The sequence below is a fragment of the Schistocerca nitens genome, chromosome 1 (assembly GCF_023898315.1).
Source record: "Schistocerca nitens isolate TAMUIC-IGC-003100 chromosome 1, iqSchNite1.1, whole genome shotgun sequence".
Taxonomy (NCBI): domain Eukaryota; kingdom Metazoa; phylum Arthropoda; class Insecta; order Orthoptera; family Acrididae; genus Schistocerca; species Schistocerca nitens.
Genome location: NC_064614.1, coordinates 286,596,199 through 286,610,330, shown reverse-complemented (window position 1 = coordinate 286,610,330; position 14,132 = coordinate 286,596,199). Strand labels below are relative to the sequence as shown.

Here is a 14,132-nt window from a genome sequence, read left to right as displayed (position 1 = left end):
ATTATTTTTAAACGCAAGAAAGTAATCCTTTTTCATCCCATTGCTTCAGAAGGAATTTTTGTGAGGGCAAATGATCACGAAGCAGGCAACATAAGATGCAGTTATTCTAATTGTGAAAACTGCCATTTCAGCGTCTTCTGAACACGATTCTGTTGTTATTGGAGCAGACATTGATCTTTCGATTTTGGTGACGGCTTTAGCGCCAGACAATGTGCGCTTTTGCAAAATTTAAAGATAGGGTGGAAAATATTCTATTTCTCCATGCAATATGAGGTTGCGATACCACCTCCTCTGTGTTTGGACCGAGGAAAGCTAAATTTTGCAACACACTTGACAGTGATGCTTCCCACAGTAAAATTATTGTATGTTTTCAAGGATCCAGCTGCAGAAAAAGAGAAGATCGTAAGGAACTGAATATTTCCTTGTGGTACTTTATGGAGATGTCTCGTAAACGTCTATAGATGAGTTTCGGTACCCTAGCTTTTATAAAGCTACTACACGCTTACCTTCAACAAGGGATGCAGTTGAATATCAGGCATAAAGAACTTATCTGCAAGTTCAAACGTGGTTGGGATATGGAAAAGACGCCCTCAAGTGGGTTGGAAGTGCCAATGAATAAAGAATAAACTCGGAAGACATTGCTGAACGTAATTTCATGCAAATGTAGAAAGACGTGTGGCAACAAATCCAGTGGGAAAAAAGCAGGACTGCGATACTCCTTGGTGTGTGTTCACTACGGATGCTAATCATGTGGCAATGTGTCAGAGGTTGAATTCAATATGAAAGAAGAGGATGGTATTTTTGAAGAGGATGGTATTTTCAGTGTCTAGTCCACTTTCACTGAAACTGTGAATGAAACATTTCTCGGCGTGTGTAGGGAGTAATAACAAATATTTTACATGGATATTGAAGAAATTAAATCGTCTTCAATAGTGGTTATTATGCACTGTGCACAAAACAACACTACTGGCAGAAGTAAAGCTGTGAGGACCGGGCGTGAGTCGTGCTTCGGTAGCTCAGATGGTAGAGCACTTGCCCGCGAAAGGCAAAGGTCCCGAGTTCGAGTCTCGGTCGGGCACACAGTTTTAATCTGCCAGGAAGTTTCATATCAGCGCACTCTCGGTTGCACAGTGAAAATCTCATTCTACTAACAAAAAAGTTACCATGATGAAACCAGTCACATATTCAACTTTTTGGGAGTTTTTGACATTTTTGCAGATAATCACAGCCTCATATCTCTTAGGCTGTTACGAATTTTCCAACAAGTTATGTATGAAACTCGCAGGAAATTTAACGCTCCTTAAAACTGATAATGGTATACTTTTGTCTAAATGCAACGGAAGCGAGTTACTGAGGAAAAAGTGAAAAAAAGTTTTTTCTTAGCGGTTTTTTCGAGATGACTGATCACGTACAAGGGAGATAAAGTCTAAACTTAGATATTTCACACGAAGGGTAATATCAACAACATACCTGAAAATCAAAATTATTCCACATTTTGCAATCGAAAATGCTAGCTCTACAGGGTAAAATGGATACACAAGTCGACTTTTATTAAGAAGTAAAAAAATCGTCAATGACAGAATTGAAGGCAGGATCGTGTCTTCAACATATATTCTAGTCGCCAAAGGACGTTTTTTGGTGATGTGGAGGTAAGTACATCTAAAATTTCTGATTGTTACCCACACTACCAGTCCGTCACCAAGACGGTGACATATATCACACACTCTAAAAATAAGCGTCGGTGCTCCTAAAGCCCTTATGAAGACAGTTATTCGGCTTGGCACTTATTCGTAAAGTTGTTGGATGTCCCCCTGAGTTATATCGCGGCAAATTATGTCTAACTGGTGAGGTAGATAGTAAAAATCCTGAGTTTGTTCGAGGATGCTGCCCATAATGCCCAAACGTTATCAATTGGTGAGAGATGCAGCGACCGCGCTGCTCAGGGAGATGTTTGGCAAGCACGAAGACGAGCAGTAGGAACTGTCCGTTTGCGGCCGACATTATTTTGCTCAAATATAAACCCAGGATGGCTTGCCACGGAAAGCAGCAAAACGGGGCGAAGGCTACCTTCAATGTGCCGCTGTGCTGTAAAAGTGCCGTGGATGACAGCCAAAGGGGTCCTGCTATGAAATGAAATGGCAGCCCAGATGATCACTCCTGGTTTTTGGGCCGTACGTCCCGCGACAGTCTTGTTGGTATCCCTCCGCTATCACAGGCGCCTCCACACGTCTTCAGCCTGGAATCTCATTGACTGAAGCAGAATTGTCTTCAGTGATGAGTCCCACTTCGAACTGAGCCACGATGACCAGCGAAGACATGTCTGGTGATGCCCGGATGGTGTTGGGATACCACTCTCATTGTCGCCCGCCATAAGGCCGGTCAGGTAGGAGTGATGGTCTAGGGTGCCGTTTCATTTCATAGCAGGACCCGTTTGGTTGTCATTCTAGGCACCCTTATGGTACAGCGGTACGTCGATGAATACCTACGCCTTGTTTTGTTGCTTTCCATGGAAAGCCATCTTGGGCTTATACTTCAGCAAAATAACGCTGCCCGCACACGGCGAGAGTTCCTATTTCTTGCCTTCGTGCTTGCCAAACGTTAAGCTTGGCCAACAAGTTCGACGGATCTCTCCCCAACTACGAACGTTTAGTGCACTACGCGCAGGGCCCTCTGACTAGCTCGGGATTTGGACGACCTAACGCTTCAGGCGGACAGAAGTCGGCAAGATGGTATCCTTCAGGGCATCCAACAACGATATCAATCAATGACACCCCTAATAACAGGTTGCATAAGGGTCTGAGATGGACCAACGCGTTATTGACTTGTTCAATTTGTAAAGGCCTGTCTTATGATAAATAACCAGTTTTTCTGAAATTGTAATCAGTTACTTGTAGCCGGCCGTTGTGGCCGAGCAGTTCTAGACGCTTCAGTCCGGAACCACGCTGCTGCTACGGTCGCAGTTTCGAATCCTGCCTCGGGCATGGATGTGTGTGATGTCCTTAGGTTAGTTAGGTTTAAGTAGTTCTAAGTCTAGGGGACTGATGACCTCAGATGTTGAGTCCCATAGTGCTCAGAGCCATTTCAACCACTTACTTGTATAGACCACATCTATCGATTTCCGTCCCATTTAAAAAGGTCTTTTGTCGCTCTCGACAGCGAATCATGAGTTCTTGAGAAACAATGTAAGATTCCATTTGGTGGGTTCCCATCTACATAGATTTAACGAGACGCACTGAAACGTGGGACTTAGGGAAAGCAGGAAAAGGTGTGAACGGGGCTTAATCAGTTACCGTTGCTGGCACAGTAAACGCATACACAATATTTAAGGAAATAATTTTTCAAAAACAATCATTTTAAAAAAAATGACTGTAACACACGTTACATTGACGACTGAAGGCCTTATTAAGAAAGAATTCAAATTATTTGTTGGCTGAAGGCCATAAACAATAGGAATAATTTAGACAAAAGAAGAAAATGAAGAAGGGAGTGATCCACAGACAATGCTTTAAGGATCAACCTGAGGAAAGTCCCTACAGCAGCATAAGCGGTACCGAGCGAGGTGGCGCAGTGGTTAGCACAATGGACTCGCATTCGGGAGGACGACTGTTCAATCCTGGGTCCGGCCATCCTGATTTAGGTTTTCCGTGATTTCCCTAAATCGCTTCAGGCAAATGCCAGGATGGTTCCTTACGAAGGGCACGGCCGATTTCCTTCCCCATCCTTCCCTAATCCGAGCTTGTGCTCCGTCTCTAATGACCTCGTTGTCGACGGGACGTTAAACAGTATTCTCCCTCCCATAAGCGGTGAGACAGGCAGCCAAGAGTTATGCTCACCAAACAGGGTGGCAACTCAAACTAGGGACAGTTTAAACGCCGATCAATCCTCTTACGAAATCCACCTAACGTGTGATAGCCAGTACAACGATGGAATAATTCAAGCGAGGACGAAGTGACAGACAGCTTCAGAATCCGGTGCTTAAAACATCGAAAGGCAGAAGGAACCACTGCAACCAAGGTAGACAAAAGAGACCACAATCCACACCGCAGTGAAGGAGTCTTTCGAACTATGCATCATGCTGGACACTATCGGCAAGACGAGGAAAAGTACAATCCCACAAAAATACGCTAACCTCCAGGCAGGTAACTGGGGCATTAGCGGCCACTAGGCAGTAAAATACCGCTGGTTGCACTTCACCAATAATAACACAAAATTCAAGAACTAGTAACAGGCAGTAGAAGACGGCTAATAGATTCTGCCAACTCGACACGCTCCACTTGCTGCTGGTTTCTCTACTGGATTAATGTTCACTCAACTCATCGCCCTGGGTCCAGTGGACAACGAGATTGTGGCCCTCGCAACTACAGCTCCCCGATCCGGCAATGCATGCGTGCCGCCAGCAGACCTGGCATATCCTAGCGCTGCCGGACCTCTCTGCTGCTCCGTCTCAACCGAACTACCGACACACCCGACCCGCAAAATACTTCACGTCCTTCCATAGATAGTACGGATACTAGATATCGATAAACGCTGCTGCTGCCACTTGCGGAAAGACAACGCTAGCAAACGTCGTGGCGCCAGTAAACAGAAGAAGAAAACGAGACGCCACTATCGCCATTAGACGATGCCACCCTACCAACGGCACCAACGTGAGCGGCACACGGCTCACGCGCTTTTGGTCTCATCTGCATAAAGCCTACTTTAAGGATTGCGATTGCCTTGGGGTGATATTTATCTTGTTGCTGTCTTTAAAGCTCTTTGCATTTGATACGAATTTTCTGCCTTTTCCTACGACATAAGAGAAGTAGTCTCAAATGGCTCTGAGCGCTATCGGACTTAAGAGAAGTAGGTAACCATCTTCGGCTGGAGCTGCTCATGGACTCTGAACGCCTCCAGTTGTTTGGAGGCTTGTTTCTCGGTGCTGAAATTGTATTTGGGAGCGCACACATAATATTTAGTTCCGCACAGTGTTACCCACCCCGTCGTGGCCTACATCATGGCACATATTATGGAGAATGATGTCACAGAAAGTTTCCGCTGCCTGTACTCATATTGAAGCGAATACCAGCAGTGAGCTCCAATATGTAACCGTGTCCCCGCCCCCTCTCCGCCATGTCTGATGAACATGTGCAGATGAGTGGCCTGTTTCATCATTAAATTATATTAAGCACCTGAATTTAAAGATATTCTGGCAATATGTTGTAACATACAGATTGAACACTTAACTGCATTCTAGTATAAAACAAGCAACTACTGCCAGAATGAAAAGGGCAGCCTACAGTATAGGACTGTCTGGACCAAATTCACTGAAGTAAAAGAAGAAAAACTATATGGGGTGAGAGATAAGTATTTGGAATGTAATAAGACTTTCTCCCCAACGAACAATGGGCCTTGGCCCTATAGGGTGGCTCGTACGTCCCGCTACAAGGGTATCTATGGTAGAGGCCAGACTAACACATCGTTCTTACAGGTGCGCAGCAACCTTTTCGATAGTAGCAGATCAAGTGTGTGAATGTTGAGTGATCTGGCTTTGTAACATCATTCAATATTGCCTCGCTTGAACCCATTATGGAAGATACTTGTAACACATATGCCGAGAAGATGTATTTATCTTTAGGTAGTGATGAACAGCATTCACGCAGTCCGAAGCTCTATGGCTGTCCCATCATTGCTGTTGCAGGTCTGCGGATCGTGCACGACGGGGCGTGCCAGCTGACCGACATCCATATGCCGAGCAACGCGCGCACCGTCTGCTACCTGGCGGACAACCAGGCCATCTACCTGCCCGTCTGCGGCACCGACGGCGTAACCTACCCCAACCCCTTCGTTCTGCAGTGCGCCAAGGAGAGGGAGCTCATCCCCTGGCGTAAGTACCTCAGTCCTCTCATACCGACCGTCTGTCCGTACTTCGAATGTCATCCCCAAGGATGGTACTTCTTTTCCCAATCACGACCAACTACAGGAAGTGTTATACTTTACTGAGTAGCACAAAAAACCTCCTTATGACTTAGTTTGTCGACTTTTCATTAGTAGGCCTATGTCGAAAATCTCGTGTAACACACTGGCAGCTAGGAGAACGAGATAATTTGCTACTCAATGAAAACTGAAGCAGTAAAAATCCAGGCAAGGTTTTTTTCCTTATTATAGTTATTCTTTTTAAATTTAAAATTGTTTGAATAGCATGCTGGTACGTTGTAAAGGCTTTGAGTAGCCTGCAGCCTTGTTGCTACTGCAGACTTTTCATTTATAAGTACATAAATTTTAACAGAAGAAGTTTCTTCTATGTCATTTACTTAAATTTTTCTCCGTTTCTCAGGATGTAAGCTGTCTGGCTTCAGAGAGTTTTTATGTGGCCTATACCGAATACGAAAAGCAGTTAATACGCAAATACTAAATGTAAGAAAAGTGATAAACAATTAAAATAATTAACTAATTAAAGGATGAAAATGAATTGTTACTGCTGCTACCAAACAATAGTTATCATATTTTTTCATATTATTATAGAGAGGTAAGGTGTGTTATTTTTTGCCGCACTTGCTCCCACTCGACAGACTGTATACTTCGATACTCCCCTAGCACTCGAAAGCTGTTAACCAGCAGACAGCTATCCGATCATCTTACTACTACTTTTCCTTTCTTAACGCTGTAAATGATGAGACACAGATAGGAAATATATTTAATAATCATTTCTTAAATACAGCAGAAAGTATAGAAACAAACAGTTCAGGAGAAAAATCATGGAATTGTGTTGAAAAAGCAACTCTCATAGAATTAAATCAAATGTTCACCAGTTTCTTCCTCTCAAATTAAGAAAATTTTATGTACCCTCGAAAGTGAAAACCTCGATGGATTTGATGCTATTTCCAATGAAATATTAAATTTTGGTCACTATACAATAAACCCTGTCTGGTCTTAAATATGTGATGCATCAGTAGCTCAACATATTTTTTCAGAGAGACTGAAACGTGCCGTTGTTAACCTCCTCTTTAAGAAAAGTTGTAAGAGAGATGTCATAACTACCCACCTCTTTCTCTGGTGACATTTTTTGAGAAGGTGATGTATTCCAGATTAGTATATCACCTGACCAACGACAATATCCTCAGCAAATCACAATTTAGATTTCACAATAGTTCTTCTACTGAGAATGAAATTTACATGTTCACCAAATTTTCCGAGCATTAAACAACAAAACAGCGCCTGTTGCTATTTTCTGTGACTCATCTAAAATATTTGATAGTGTAAATCACAATGTACTCCTAGATAAACTGAATTTTATGGGTTTGATATTATAGACAACCGTTGGATAATGTCATATCTAACGAAAAGGATGCGGAAAGTTGTAATTAGTAATTTAAACAATGTAGTCCATCGACATTATTCTGACTGAGGAGAAATCACGTATGGGATTCCACAGTACTCAGTCTTAGGTACACTTTTGTTCCGCATGTATGTAAACGATCCTCTATCTAACACATAACTAATAGAATTAGTTCTTTTTGCAGATGACACTAGTACTGCAATCGATCCAAGCAATTTTTCAGAAACAGAAAAAATAGTAATCAGCTTTCTTAAAAGTATCATTGACTCGTTTTCTGCGAAAGGTCTCGCCCTCAATTTTAAAGACACACAACATATTCAGTTCTGCACATCTACGGGTACAACTCCAAATAAAAGTGTAACACATGCTGAGGAAATAATAAACGGGGTGGAAACTTCAAAGTTCATAGGTGTCTATACACACACATTAAAAAATGTTTTGCATCACCCCGGTTCCCAGATCTTCTGAAGATAGACGTTGACTGTGGATGTTGTATCACAGACACAGTCCCTTTGACTGTTCAGAGATGCCACTATCTCCGTCCAAAGATGTAAACAACCGTGCATGAGCAGCTCCTATTAGACTGTATCTAAAATGACTTGTTGCGTATCATTAGACAGACTCAGGAAAGATCAAAAAGGGCTGCTGTCTCAGAGGGTACAGGGCAAAGGAACGACGAGAATCGACCAAGCAACATTCGGTATTGTAGTCGTAAACTGTTGTAGCTGTGTTGGAAAAGTACAGTCCCTTTGACTGTTCAGAGATGCCACTATCTCCGTCCAAAGATGTAAACAACCGTGCATGAGCAGCTCCTATTAGACAGAGGGGGTCCAACAGCCGATCAGTTGCAGTCATTCCACCAGGAAGGAGGCACACGGCTCATGTTGTCTGTAGTTCAACCATGCCTAGACGGTCAATACCGCGATTCGATCGCGTCCGCATTGTTACTTTGTGCCAGGAAGGGCTCTCAAAAAGAGAAGAGTTGAGGCGTCTCGGATTGAACCAAAGCGATGTTGTTCAGACATGAGAGGGGATACAGAGAGACAGGAACTCTGGATGACATGCCTCCCTCAGACCGCCCAAGGAATACCACTACTGCAGTGGATTATGGCTCGGAGTAACCCTGACAGCAACGCCACCATGTTGAATAATGCTTTTCGTGCAGCCACAGGACGTCGTGTTACGACTAAAACTGAGCGCAGTAGGCTGCATGACGAGCAACGTCACTCCCGACGCCCACGACGAAGTCCATCTTTGCAACCATAACACCACGCAGCGAGGTACAGATGGGCCCAACAACATTCCGAATGGCCGCTCAGGATTGGCAACCCTTTCTCTTCACCGATGAGTGTCGCATATGTCTTCAACCAGACAATCGTCGGAGATGTGTTTGGAGGCAACGCGGTCAGGCTGAACGCCTTAGACACACAGCCCAGCGAGTGCAGCAAGGTGGGAATTCCCTGCTGCTTTGGAGTGGCATTGCGTAGGCCGATGCACGCTGCTGGTGGTCATGGAAGGCGTCGTAACGACTGTACGATACGTGAATGCCATCGTCCGACTGATAGCGCAACCATATCGGCAGCATATTGGCGAGGAATTAGTCTTCATGGGCGACAATTCGCGTCTCCATAACGCAAATCTTGTGAATGACTTCCTTCAGGATAACGATATCGCTCGACTAGAGTGCCCAGGATGAACATGCCTGTGACAGATTGAAAAGGGCTGTTTATGGACGACGAGACCCACCAACCACTCTGAGGGATCTATGCCGAATCGCCGTTGAGGAGTGCGACAATCTGGACCAACAGTGCCTTAATAAACTTGTGGATATATGCCACGACGAATACAGGCATGCATCAATGCAAGAGGACGTGCTACTGGGTATTAGAGGTAGCGGTGTGCAACAATATGGACCAGCATCTCTGAAGGTCTCGCTGTATGGTGGTGCAACAAACAGTGTGTGGTTTTAATGAGCAGTAATAAATGCGGCAATGATGTTTATGTTGATCTCCATTCCAATTTTCTGTACAGGTTCCGGAACTCTCGGAGCCGAGGTGATGCAAAACCTTTTTTAATGTGTGTAGATGACAATTTGAAATGGAAAAAGCTCATTTTGGAACCCCTAAAAAACTTAGTTTAGTCACAGTTGCACTTAGAATCATTTCAGATCAGTAAGGTGACGTATTTCACGAATTTTCATTCAATAATGTCATGTAGAATTATGTTCTGGGGTAACTCATCTTTGAGAGAGAAAGACTTCATTGCTCAGAAGCGTGCCATAAGAGTAGTATGTGGTGCACACCTACAGTCATCTCGTAGACTTTTCTTTAAGGAGTGACACCGCTTTATAGTATATTAATTCTGTCATGAAGTTTGTTGCAAATAATCAACTGCAGCTCAGAAGGAACAATGAAGTAAATAATAACAATGCCAAAAGGTAAAATGCCATTCATTACCCCACATTAAGGGTGCCTTTAGCACAAAAAAGAATGCTTAATGCTGCAACAATAATTTTTGATGACTTTGCCTGTGACACAAAATGTCTGAAAAATAACAAAGTAAAATTGGAAAACAAACTGAAGTGCTTCTGCCTGACAAGATCTTCTATTGCGTAGAAGAATTTCTATTACTTTAATGTGTAAAAGGTGATGGGTAGGACTTACTGAATATATCAAAAACAATACTTTATAATTGTTCAGCATATAGCCATACTACAAAATTAAGTTGCGATCTGTATCTAAAATGACTTGTTGCGTATCATTAGACAGACTCAGGAAAGATCAAAAAGGGCTGCTGTCTCAGAGGGTACAGGGCAAAGGAACGACGAGAATCGACCAAGCAACATTCGGTATTGTAGTCGTAAACTGTTGTAGCTGTGTTGGAAAAGTACCACAGCTTCAAGCGCTGATAGAAAGCACTGAAGCTGAAATGGCTATAGGAACAGGAAGCTGGCTAAAGCCAGAGATAAATTGTGCCGAAATTTTTACAGAGGGGCAAACCGTGTGTAGGAAGAATAGATTATATAAAGTAGGTGGTAGTGTGCTTGTGTCTGTTGGTAGTAGTTTATCTTGTAGTGAAGTTGATATAGGTATAGTTCCTGGAAATTACTATGGGTGGAGGTTATACTCAACAGCCGTACCAAAATAATAATTGGCTCCTTCTACCAGAAGGCTCTTGATACCGTTCCTCACAAGCGACTATTAACCAAATTGCGTGCGTATGTAGCATCGTCTCAGTTGTGTGACTGGATTCGTGATTTCCTCTCAGAGAGGTCACAGTTCGTAGTGACAGACGGTAAATCATCGAGTAGAAGTGTCATCTGGCGTTTCACACGGTAGTGTCACAGGTTTCTGCTGTTCCTGATTTACATGAATGATCTAGGTGATAATCTGAGCAGTCCCCTTAGATTGTTTGCAGAGGACGCTGTATTTTACTGTCTAGTAAAATCATCAGACGATCAATTTCAATTACAAAATGATCTAGAGAGAATTTCTGTATGGTGCGAAAAGTGGAAATTGGCACTAAACAAAGAAAAGTGCGAGGTCATCCACATGGGTACTAAAAGAAATCCGATAAATTTAGGGTATACGATAAATCGCACAAACCTAAGGGCTGTCAATTCGGAAAAATACCTAGGAACTACAATTACAAGCGACTTAAATTGGAAAGACCACATAGACAGTATTGTGGGGAAGGCGAAACAAAGACTGTGCTTTTCTGGCAGAACACTTAAAAGATGCGACACACCCACTAAATAGACAGCCTACATTATACTTGTTCGTCCTCTGCTGGAATATTGCTGCGCGGTGTGGATCCTTACCAGGTGGAATTGACGGAAGACATCGAAAAAGTGCAAAGAGGGGCAGTTCGTTACGTGCTATCGTGCAATAGGAGTGTCACTGATATGATACGCGAGTTGGGGTGGCAATCATTGAAACAAAGGCGGTTATCTTTGCGGCGAGATCTATTTACGAAATTTCAGTCACCAACTTTCTCTTCCGAATGCGAAAATATTTTGTTGACACCCACCTATGCAGCGAGAAATTATTATCATAATAAAATAAGAGAAATCAGAGCTCTAACGGAAAGGTTTAGGTGTTCCTTTTTCCCACGCGCCATTCGAGAGTGGAATGGTAGAGAAGTAGTATGAAAATGGTTCGATGAACCCTCTGCCAGGCACTTAAGTGTGAATTGCAGAGTAACCATGTAGATGTAGATTATGATTTATCGTGAAAATGATCCATGGAACATGAAAGTAACTGAATAACTAAGTAAGGTCTGCGTTTAGCACTCCAGGATAGTCTCGTTTCCGTACCTGCCGAGGCCACAAATTGTTTATTAAATATGAGAAACAATTCTACCACCAATTCTTTTTCGTAGTTGCAATTTCTGTCAAACCTAATTGGGCACCTACCTCTACAGTGGATCATGTGATGGACATCCTTTTTTTTCTTGGTAGAGTTCTAAATTCGTCAAGAGAATCCTATTTGTAATCAGTTATGTATGTACCCTAGTACTTCCTCTCTCCGTGTTATATGTACTGCTGGAGTCTGGCCAAATTTCATTTCGTAATATGTAACTATCGCTGTCTATTGAACTCCCAAAGTACATAATTAATCAGGTCCTTCACAGTCCCACTAATATGTGTCTCTAGGTTGTTTAGCTTACGACTAAGTGCAGTGCGATTTTATAGCGTCCTACTTTTGAGTTTCCCTTCGTAAAAGTACGCGGATTTATGCCTGAAAAGACCTTGCGAGTCTCTAATCGTCGAGATAAAGATCATTCATCAATTTTTCCATTGCATTTAAGAGGTATATTCGTTGGTGCGGCTTCATAATTATTGCATCCAGTGCCTCTCCTTTAAGAACTGACCTCGACTGTCGCTCATATTTACACGGAGTGCAATGGTGCAGTGGTTATCACATGAACTCCCATACGAGAGGATGCCGATTCAAATTCTAGTACCATTGCACACAGTTTTATATTACATCCGGCAGCACTATTTTTAAGATTGTGACGTTTGGACACTCTGAAGGCAACTAGTTTCCCGGGGGAGAAATAAGGAAACAGCAGATTTGAAAATCTGATCTCGTGGAAATGCTGTGAAGGTGCTCAAAGATTTTTGAAACATTCTGTAAGTGCACTCCAGTCGATATTAATTCTCTGTGTCCCTATTAATATTTACGTTTCCACAGGTAAACAAGAGAACAAACATCAGAAATCAGTAATGAAGTTGTGAGTTGCCTCACAGCAAACAATGTACGACACGGCGAGCATCGTTAAAGTACACACAGCTTCAGAACGTTACAGAGAGCCGTAAACAGTCTCCTGCAAACAAATCGATTGCCCGAGTATATTAATGTAACACAGACGGTAACTACATTAAACCAGTTGTTGTTGTACGTTAGTTCCTCTTTGATAATCTCTAAAATAAGCTAGCCATCCTTTGAAACAGATGCAATCATTGAAATTTTCTGCTAACCTCGACAAATAATATTCCTTTCAACAAATCCCTGCAGCAAATATTGCACTGCGTTGTGGAGAAGATCAAGTGAGGATTGTTTGTTAATCAGCGAAATTCAAGTCATAGTCGTGCATCAGATGAGAAATTGAGAGTTCCTAAGAGTTGACTGTGTACTTAATGTCGTATTTGATTACTTACACTGAACTGCTTTTGGCAGACTGAGAAACGACGTGGAGCAGAAAATTATCCACAGGAAATTAAATGGAGACAATCCGAAATTCGGATGAAATGATTTAGGCAGACTTAGCCTGAAATAGGTTCGACCAGAAGGCAGTTTTAACGCTTCTCGCTATCATAACAGTCTAATATGAAAAAGAAACACTACTTGGAATACAAACGAAAGTGAAACTAACACATTATAGCTTTTAAAACTATTTTCCTTAAGAACTCTATTGTCGCAGAATGAATTGGAAACAACTTCTACAGTGTGGCTAGGCAGACATATATTGACAGAAAAAAAGACAACATGATGAAGGAAAAGTAAAACTCAAAATAATTGTGGAATAAACTATTCGCGATTTAAAAGTAGCGTCATATTGAGTAAAACACTGGAGCATTCGACTGTTGCCGTCAGGAATAAAAATCACTGACTATCGGGGCTAGTACGGTTTTCTGATTATATGGATACGATTGTAGCACCTGCAACTGGAGAGGGCAAAAGTCAGACATGCGTAGAACAAGAACTGCGCAGCTCACAGCACCACCAGTCTGCTGCAGGAGCAGAGACGTCACGTGGCGAGAGGGGACGGCGCCAAGGTTGAAACTGCCGCTCCCGCCTCTTTAGAAGCGTCAGGCATCCATCTTTACTTTCGCTCAATATGTTAAGTCCTTACCCACGCCCTATTAGGTGTGTACTCCTGGTCACTGTAAAAGTTGTTGCTGTTCATTCTAATCTAAACTGCCTCCTTTATAAAAGCTTCTCAAGACGATGATACGTGAGCCAAGGCTATCGTGTTTCCATATTGTATTGAATTTTACGCACTTTTTCAACAACGCTCATCTGTTTGCGTTCTCAAGTTTCCTTACGTCTCAATAAAACGTTCTGAAAAGTTCGAACTGTTTGACCTATATACACTCATGCTCATAAATAAGGATAATGCTGATACATGGTGGAACAACGCTCTGGTGGGCGGTTTGCTGATTTAAATCAGCTCGGGGTATGGCCATGATAATGGTGACTGTGTGTTGAAAATGGCTCAAAGAACATATATTGATGACGTTATGAAGGATAGAATAGTGGGGAGACTGGAGGCTGATCAAACACAGCAGGTCGTAGCACGGGCCCTCCGTGTG

General features: G+C 42.7%; 1 protein-coding gene across 1 annotated transcript in view; it reads left to right on the top strand.

Annotated features, from left to right (window-relative positions):
* Window positions 1–14,132, top strand: part of LOC126243321 (serine protease inhibitor dipetalogastin-like) — a 320,107-nt gene that overhangs the window by 263,827 nt on the left and 42,148 nt on the right. Inside the window, exon 6 of the mRNA XM_049948158.1 lies at window positions 5,678–5,863. Within this exon, the coding sequence (XP_049804115.1) occupies window positions 5,678–5,863 (186 nt within the window). The remainder of the gene's footprint in view (window positions 1–5,677; window positions 5,864–14,132) is intronic.